At 36.7% G+C, this 9,672-nt stretch overlaps 1 protein-coding gene across 1 annotated transcript; it reads right to left on the bottom strand.

The window, feature by feature from the left end:
- Positions 1-6,134: 6,134 nt before the first annotated feature.
- On the bottom strand, positions 6,135-9,436 carry LOC136765063 (dentin sialophosphoprotein-like). The gene is made up of 4 exons (XM_066719535.1): positions 9,419-9,436; positions 9,296-9,319; positions 6,867-7,702; positions 6,135-6,527 (listed from the first exon to the last, which is right to left on the bottom strand). Exons 1-4 carry the CDS (start codon positions 9,434-9,436, stop codon positions 6,308-6,310), a joined length of 1,098 nt encoding a protein of 365 aa, XP_066575632.1. The 3' UTR covers positions 6,135-6,307.
- Between the last annotated feature and the right edge of the window lie 236 nt (positions 9,437-9,672).

Here is a 9,672-nt window from a genome sequence, read left to right as displayed (position 1 = left end):
AACTACATAGAATAGAATAGATACTTACAGGAAAAGCAAGCGTTACCGCCAAGAAACAAATGAGCAACACAGTAATCCTCATTGTACAAGAAACTGACTAGGAGGAAAGAAAGATAGAACTTAGTTCATACTGTTCCTTTAGATGGAACAATGACAAAATAAAACATAAAATAAAAGTATCAAAGGTAAGCTGTGTATTAAACGTTACCAAGTCACCAGGAGAGGGCAGCACTCTCCAGCCCCGTGAAAGAGGTTTAATGCAGGAATCAAACTATAACCATCAGCATCCGAATGTGTTATTTGTTCCCAACGTTTTTGTTGAAAACGTACATTTTCATTATGATTTATTTAATTTTGTTTGATTTAGTAGTATAATTTAACAATCATAATAACAATATCGTATTATTTTTCAAGTGTATATTCGTTACTAATAATATTATATTGTACTAATTATTATTACCTTGTTTGACAAATATAATATTAAAGCATTGATCTAAAATCTCTATCAAGTACCTGCACAGAGAGAAGATTCCAATGTGTTTTGATTCCAATGTTGTCAATACAAAAGCATGAAACAAGAAACATTACTGTGGCCAAATGACATTTATGGAAAATAATTACCATAATTGTAGAAAAATATAAATATTATATAGGCTAAATGTAATACATAATATAACATGTAAATATACATGTCTTAAATGAAAAAGAATATATTAATAATAAAATAAACACAGAGAGAATTTATATTAAAACAATATAACAAATATCATAAATATGTATATTTCATTAATTCTGAAAGCATAATACTAATGTTTTAAAAGTGCATCTTACCTGGAAATGCGCTTAAAACAAATAAAAATAATATGAACAGAAAAAGTTAAGGAAAATCTGAAGTCAATATACTGGTGGTGAGAGAATTTTAGATTAATTTTCAATTCCCCAAGATTACTATATTCAAGGGTGCAATTTAATTTAAATAGTTCCCAGAAACTATTCAACCAATCAGTACACAGCTCAAGAATGCAAAGTTTTGCAAACCAAAATTACAAGAGAATGGCACGCCTACACTATGGGAAACTGCAAACAGGGGTATATTTAACACCAGAACGTCTCTGTGGTTACAAGATGGCTAGACAGATGTCTGTTTAATTGAGTGTCTTGTAAAAAAGGTTCAGGCTAGCGTTCTAAATTTATGAATGTATTGTACAAAAATCTCTATTTTAAGGAAATACATTTTTACTTTCTAACTACCAAAAATAACACTTTATATTGAAGCCACAAAATACTATTTATATTAATTTATCTCGATCTACATTTGTGCCAATCTCTTTCTCTCTCTCTCTCTCTCTCTCTCTCTCTCTCTCTCTCTCTCTATATATATATATATATATATATATATATATATATATATATATATATATACAGTGAGGGAAAAAAGTATTTGATCCCCTGCTGATTTTGTACGTTTGCCCACTGACAAAGAAATGATCAGTCTATAATTTTAATGGTAGGTGTATTTTAACAGTGAGAGACAGAATAACAACAAAAAAATCCAGAAAAATGCATTTAAAAAAAGTTATACATTGATTTGCATGTTAATGAGGGAAATAAGTATTTGACCCCTTCGACTTAGTACTTGGTGGCAAAACCCTTGTTGGCAATCACAGAGGTCAGACGTTTCTTGTAGTTGGCCACCAGGTTTGCACACATCTCAGGAGGGATTTTGTCCCACTCCTCTTTGCAGATCCTCTCCAAGTCATTAAGGTTTCGAGGCTGACGTTTGGCAACTCGAACCTTCAGCTCCCTCCACAGATTTTCTATGGGATTAAGGTCTGGAGACTGGCTAGGCCACTCCAGGACCTTAATGTGCTTCTTCTTGAGCCACTCCTTTGTTGCCTTGGCTGTGTGTTTTGGGTCATTGTCATGCTGGAATACCCATCCACGACCCATTTTCAATGCCCTGGCTGAGGGAAGGAGGTTCTCACCCAAGATTTGACGGTACATGGCCCCGTCCATCGTCCCTTTGATGCGGTGCAGTTGTCCTGTCCCCTTAGCAGAAAAACACCCCCAAAGCATAATGTTTCCACCTCCATGTTTGACGGTGGGGATGGTGTTCTTGGGGTCATTCCTCCTCCTCCAAACACGGCGAGTTGAGTTGATGCCAAAGAGCTTGATTTTGGTCTCATCTGACCACAACACTCACCCAGTTCTCCTCTGAATCATTCAGATGTTCATTGGCAAACTTCAGACGGGCCTGTACATGTGCTTTCTTGAGCAGTGGGACCTTGCAGGCGCTGCAGGATTTCAGTCCTTCACAGCGTAGTGTGTTACCAATTGTTTTCTTGGTGACTATGGTCCCAGCTGCCTTGAGATCATTAACAAGATCCTCCCGTGTAGTTCTGGGCTGATTCCTCACCGTTCTCATGATCATTGAAACTCCACGAGGTGAGATCTTGCATGGATCCCCAGACCGAGGGAGACTGACAGTTATTTTGTGTTTCTTCCATTTGCGAGTAATCCCACCAACTGTTGTCACCTTCTCACCAAGCTGCTTGGCGATGGTCTTGTAGCCCATTCCAGCCTTGTGTAGGTCTACAATCTTGTCCCTGACATCCTTGGACAGCTCTTTGGTCTTGGCCATGGTGGAGAGTTTGGAATCTGATTGATTGATTGCTTCTGTGGACAGGTGTCTTTTATACAGGTAACGAGTTGAGATTAGGAGCACTCCCTTTAAGAGAGTGCTCCTTATCTCAGCTCGTAACCTGTATACAAGACACCTGGGAGCCAGAAATCTTGCTGATTGATAGGGGATCAAATACTTATTTCCCTCATTAACATGCAAATCAATGTATAACTTTTTTGAAATGCGTTTTTCTGGATTTTTTTGTTGTTATTCTGTCTCTCACTGTTAAAATACACCTACCATTAAAATTATAGACTGATCATTTCTTTGTCAGTGGGCAAACGTACAAAATCAGCAGGGGATCAAATACTTTTTTCCCTCACTGTATATATACACCAAATTACACCATGTCTATATTTGTTGCTATTCTTTTGTGTCAGGTATTTTTCTTGAAACATTAATTACATAATGCAATGTGGTTGAATGTTTTACACCAGTGTACACCTTGTACACCTTAACAATTGGTATGCTACTTTGGCAATATAAAAACAGTACTCCACTCTTAAAATACGAACCATTTCAACCTCACCACCAGTCCCTGAGCTTTTGATATTGCAAGGTTAAATATTTCACGTTTTCTTCTGGTTTGTTGGCTGCAGTCTGACAATCGTCCTGGTAATAAGCTCCACTATATGGGAAGAAATCATGTCCAAGTTCAGGGAATGTCACCGGGGTATGTCTTACTATTTCCATACCGTCTTTCCATGTCAGTCTCCTAATCACTTAGTCTAGGTGGGGGTTCCCTCCTTGTCAGCTGGGCTCCCCAAATGAAAGCTGGTAAGAAGACAGAAATTCACCACAATTTCATATTGTCTTCACACTGACTGACTTCATGGGGTGTAACTGATTTCCTGCATGAGGTAAGGATTGTGCGACTGGGCTGCTCGCCTGATATAAAACATGCACATAAAAACTGTGCCACTGTGTCAGTCTGCATATGACAAACGACACCCACATGCTGGTCACATTTATAGGGCTGACAGCATCCCTGTTGCCATGCCAAACATATCTATTTTATCTCCCCTCCAACACATTCCTGTCCACTGTGTCTTTTAAAGGAATGGATCTTGTTAGCTTTCTTTTTCTCTTTTGGCTGCCTAGGATATCTTGGATTTCTCAATAACAAGCCAGATCCAAAGCACTGAAATAAAAAATACGTCTCCAAACCCAGCAGTAAATACCATGGGAAACTCAGCATGAATCACTACTCGAAAAATATCTTACAATGCTGATAAATGGATATTCAATATTGTGGCATTGTGACCTATAATAAAGGTGCAGCAATTACTCCCTGGTAAACTACCAATGTTTCAAACAGAAGTAAAAATAATATTATCTAAATGACCACACATGTTATTTTAATGTGCATTTTGTATTAAAAGAAATGTAAAGCAACACCACAAATTATTATACAATTAAATAATTGTAAGAAACATTTGAATGGTTTAATTATGAGATAATGTTTTTCCTGTCATGTTGGTTTTGTGGCATTGCTATTCCATTAATTAATTAATATAATATAATAATAGTCATCCACTTCACCCATTTCAGTTTGGTTTTCCACTCAAATAGCTGTGTGTACATCATAAGAAAAGTTACTTTTGAATTATGTTATTATCATTAAAATACCTGCAGAGGACAGTAAATCAAATACTATTTGATTTATATTAATTTCTCTATAATGTATAATGTAAATAATAACCTGCAGTGTCTTAAATCTCATACATTGCATTACTTAGAGTCACCCATTATACTGCAGTAACTGACTCACTTTAAGTTAAAACCTACAGATTGAAAAATGGTGCTTGCAGAATTCATCTGCTTAAACAAATGCATTTTAGTCTGAGCAAAATCAAATCTTCCTGAATGAATTCAATGTTTTAGGTCAAATTGATTGGGAATGGACTTTTGTCTCAGAAATCACATAAAAAAATGTTTTAGTGAAAGGAAATTCTAGAAAAATTTGATGTTCATTTGTGTTCAACCAACCAACAGCAAAACACACCATTAAGTCAATTACAGAACATCCTACTGGAACACTGAGATCTTCCTTTGACAAGTATCCTTCAGGGGTAAAATAACCTTCAGGTTTATTAACGCTTTATAAAAGACTGACTGAAATATAAAGAAACATAAATAATGCACCTCTCTAATCTCTTACCCAAACATTTGTGTAACATTAGGTATCCAGCTGCATCCAATATATACCTACCAATTTATGATTTTACCTTGGAGAAGCACTCATTAAATGTGCAGCTTCTTTCTTAGACGTTCCCCCTCGAGTAGACACTATATTGCTGAAAAACGTATTTTCTTTGATGGGCTTCTTTTATCTCAGCAGGCAAGTAATAATTCCCTATAAGATGAAGTGCTTAAGTGGAAATGTACTCAGGGCTGTCATCGACATCACCATCTCAAATAAATCACCCATGCAATGGTAGGTCTAGTGCTGGCTCAGCCATGATTTTATCACGCAGGATTAGATGCCTTTATACAAATCAAGTTAAGTTTAATGTGTTTAATTTATCTGCAAAACATAAATAAGTGACTAGATCTTGGGTCGACAGATTAAAGAAATCATAAAACTGGTGTGGTGAATGCAAGTGCTACTACATTGCTTGAGATATGAAGACACTGCCATGTAAATTTTACCCAAAGGACTATGATGCCATATTCTCAGATTTAGGGCCGGATTAAATCAAAACTTTGACCCACCTGTTAATAGAAATCTGTACTCAGTCGCGGCTTCATTTTTAGTAAAATGCCACTTTCTTCTAATCATAAATGTAGCCGCTATGATATACATGTTTGTAGTTTGCTATTAGCGGGTGGGTCAAAGTTTTGATTTTATCTTGTTAAAGTATGTGTTAGAACCTGGAACAAAGAGAGTCTAATGATATAAAAAGGATCAAATGTGTCAAAATGAAATGTTACTACTGCTACTACCACTACTACTATTCCAAATATGTCCTAATATGTCCAGATATCCAGAAGAATTAACAGTAGCTGCTGGAGATTTATTACTGCTAACCACTCAATATCATTGGATGAAACAAATGCAAATTAAAGTAATTTTAATATTTCCAATGTATTCAATGTTTGAAGCATTATCTTGTTCAGCATTCAAAGTCCTACATTAAGAACAATAGAAGTGCCCTTTTTAACACTAGAATAATAGAATTTGGGAGGATGATGATGAAAACATATTTGGTGATTTTTTGGCAGAAACATTTTGTTTGTACCTTTACACTTAGAAATCATGTATATAACCTTTTTCTTCTGCTTCCAAACATGTGAAAAGTGTACTTAAAAAAAAAAAATGAAAACATGTTTTCATATGTAAAGTGTTGTTTATTTACCACACTAATCTTTATACATTGCTCATAGTCACAAAAATAGACCATACATTATAATACAATATTTATAACTAAGCATCCTTGCCTTTGTAATGAATACCTTCAGAAACAATAGTAGGATCTTGTTTCTGAAATTTCTATTCCATTCCAAAAAAGAAAAAAAAGTTAATTTACAAATCCTTTTTCCAGGGCTTGGAGGGGCCTTTGGGTTTCTCTTCTGATTTCCTTGAACCCCCTCAGACAGGACTGGTAGCCATGGCTAAACAGCCTATTTGCTCTCCTGGCTGCTGCTGTTATGATCAGAACCACCAGTGGAGTCATGGCACGAGTCGCTGGAATCAGACGAATCGCTGGAGTCGCTGGAGTCACTAGAACTGCAGGAAGAACTAGACGAACTAGAATCACTGGAGTCACTAGAATCACTGGAACTACAAGAACTGGAATCACTGGAATCACTGGAATCACTAGAACTGCAGGAAGAACTAGAAGAACTAGAAGAACTGGAAGAACTAGAATCACTAGAACTGCAGGAGCTAGAATCACTGGAGTCACTAGAACTGCTAGAGGAACTAGAGGAACTAGAGCTGCAGGAACTAGAATCACTCGAGTCACTAGAACTGCTAGAAGAACTAGAGGAGCTAGAGCTGCAGGAACTAGAATCACTCGAGTCACTAGAACTGCTAGAAGAACTAGAGGAGCTAGAGCTGCAGGAACTGGAATCACTCGAGTCACTTGAACTGCTAGAAGAACTAGAGCTGGAGCTGCAGGAACTAGAATCACTGGAGTCACTAGAACTGCTAGAAGAACTAGAGCTGCAGGAACTAGAATCACTGGAGTCACTGGAGTCACTAGAACTGCAGGAAGAACTAGAAGAACTAGAATCACTGGAGTCACTCGAGTCACTAGAACTGCAAGAGCTAGAGTCACTGGAAGAACTAGAAGAACTGGAATCACTGGAGCTGCATGAAGAGCTTGAATCACTGGAGTCACTGGAAGAACTGGAGTGGCACGAATCACTGCTGTGTTTGGATTCGGTGTTGTGAGAAGAGCCGCTGTGGCTGCTGCTGGGCTCATCCCCTTGCATGCCCTCATCATCAAATTCGTAGTCACCAATTGTACCTTGGAAGGCGTTCATGTCATCGGCCTTCTGTGCCTCATCTGCACGGGTTTCCTTTTTAGAACCTCCCTTGATGGTTCTGTTCTCAGCAGCCTTCATGACCAACAGGTCCTCACTACCGTTATTCTTTACGCTTTTTGCAAGGGTCTCATTTTCAAGTTGAACACCTCTGTGGACACCCTCTGCACTCTCAGAGGCACGAACTCCCTTGGCCGACTTTTTATCTGACGTAAACTTGTTGATGTCACCATCCTCTGCAGTAGCTGCTCTGTTCTCATGGCTTTCTTTAACATTGTCATACGCACTATCACCACTGAAGCCTTCCAGTGCATCACTAGCATTGAGAACTGTCCTGTTTTCGAGTAAAACACCGCGTCTGATTCCCTGTGTTTCTCCCGGGCCGTGGCCAGAGACCTCCTCAGAGCTGCTGTCAGAGTCCTCCTCTGAGCTGCTGTTGGATTCTTCACTACTCGAAGAAGCTCCATTTCCGCTGCCAAAAACTGCTTTATCCAGGGTAAACACAGAGACATTCCCATTGAAATCGATCTGAGGAGAAAATAAGAGAATCAGATGTTGGTGGAAAGATTAACATTTTAAAAATACATTCTCCTAATCTAGATCATTCACAGCCCTAGAACCCCCAGCTGCATTTCTTACATTACGTTTATGTGGTATATACCCTTTTGAAATGTTGACTTACACACTTTACACACACTATCAGATCACAAAACTTATTAAGTAGCAGAAAGTGGTTTCTGACAATAAATTTAGGGTTATAATAGGGTAGACGTCCATGATCTGCAATCTGTAGATAGCTCTTACCATTGATTTGGTCCAAGTCTACGAATCATTAGTTACCTGTTCAGGAATCAATTTAATGTAGTATCCAATACTACTCTGCTCATTGAAACATTGTTATGCTCTTTTATACATAATTGTAAAAAATAAAATAAAAAAGTTAAGAATTGTAAGTCAATTATTACATAGTATATTTGACAATACAAACTGCAGTGGCTCAGGAAAAAACTAAAATTGATTAAGCATTTTTACTAATCAAGATGTGCATTGATCTACTCTTGTTTAAAGATATAATATAGACTAGACTATATTAGTACTGTCTATACTTTTAACACCAATGTAATATCTGTATGGAATTATTACCTTTTCTTTCACAATTGTGGTATTGCTATTGTTGTAATCACTGGCCTGGATGGGGAGAAAAAATGTTAATATTCACTCCTGCAAAGTGCCAAAAAAAAAGCATACAAATTATAGCCTGCAGGGAAACTAAAATTAACTTCTTAAAGTTGTAACTCGATCTTGTCCCCAAAACGTATTATTAGCAAACAATCCTCAAAGACAATAAAAACTAATTTCATATATTCATTTTAAATTAAATTCATGTTTCTGTTACATTATGTGTGTTATTAACAGAATTGTTTTAAGTAATGTTAGATCTGCCCATGGCGTTCTGGTCGCACATTACAGCCCAGCTAGTTCACACTTATTGCATTATTGAAAAGAGTGGCTCCAGTATTTTCACACAGACACTGTGATGTCTACAAAGGAAATTAAAGAGGTTAAGGCTAAATTTGAGAACTGGGCAGATACATAGGAAACTGAATCAAATTTAAATGAATGGAAAATAAATGGTTTAATTCCACAAGTGTAAAATGTAAATACAGGTATGCAGGCAGTTGGCATATTAGACATTTAAGCTGTGTAGGGAAAAAACATCAGCCCCTTATAATATACATGACTATGTCAGTAATAATCATTATAATACATGTTGATTATTGCTGAACAGCTAAGGAAACTATTCTAGCAAGATCAATGGAAAATGATTAACAGCTATTATATCCTCATATGTTTATGTTTGCTGAAATGAGCTCCATGTTAAATCTGAATAAAGAAAATGATGGTTGAGTTGATTTCGTTTAACTAGCATGGATAATACAATTTCAAAATGTTAAAAAATGTACTTTCTTTGTATGAGATGAATATGCTGAATATATTTGAAGTAATACTCTGTTTAATTCATTATCTGAAAGCAAATGTAAGCTTTTTGGACCACCCTGCGCTCACTGAGTATATAACAATAGCACTTTAGTTACATATGAATTTGTTTTGTATACTTACCAGTAAATGTTCCTCTTGTGGAATCTAAAAAGAAAGCACATACAACAGAATTATATCTTGATTCTCCACTGGCATCCACCATTAAACTGAAATTATGTCACACTGATACAAGCTGAAACTTACTGGAAGGGAATAGACCATCCCTAACAGGCCAAGCAGAAACCATGCAGTGTTCATTGTGCCTTGTTGTTCCTGTGATAAGAAAGTAATACACATCAGCATTAGGAAGAACTGACACAAGACCTACATCCTTTCTGTTTATATGTTTGTTTTGGAAATTTTCCATTATGTAAAGCATGTTTTTCCTGATTAGTAATTAGAAACAATGCATAGAAAACATATTTAATTCAATGTATAGAGGTATAATTTGTGACTCT

This window comes from Amia ocellicauda, chromosome 12, assembly GCF_036373705.1.
Source record: "Amia ocellicauda isolate fAmiCal2 chromosome 12, fAmiCal2.hap1, whole genome shotgun sequence".
Taxonomy (NCBI): Eukaryota; Metazoa; Chordata; class Actinopteri; order Amiiformes; family Amiidae; genus Amia; species Amia ocellicauda.
Note: the sequence above shows the minus strand (reverse complement) of the source record. Positions and strands in the feature narration are given on the sequence as shown.

Bases quoted from the DNA above. Each gene is read 5' to 3' on its own strand.
- LOC136765063 (XM_066719535.1), bottom strand. The intron at 7,703-9,295 runs GTAAGTATACAA...TTTTCTCCTCAG, and splicing joins CACAAGAGGAACATTTACTG to ATCGATTTCAATGGGAATGT. The intron at 6,528-6,866 runs TTCTAGTTCCTG...TTCTTCTAGTTC, and splicing joins GACTCCAGTGACTCCAGTGA to TTCTAGTTCTTCCTGCAGTT.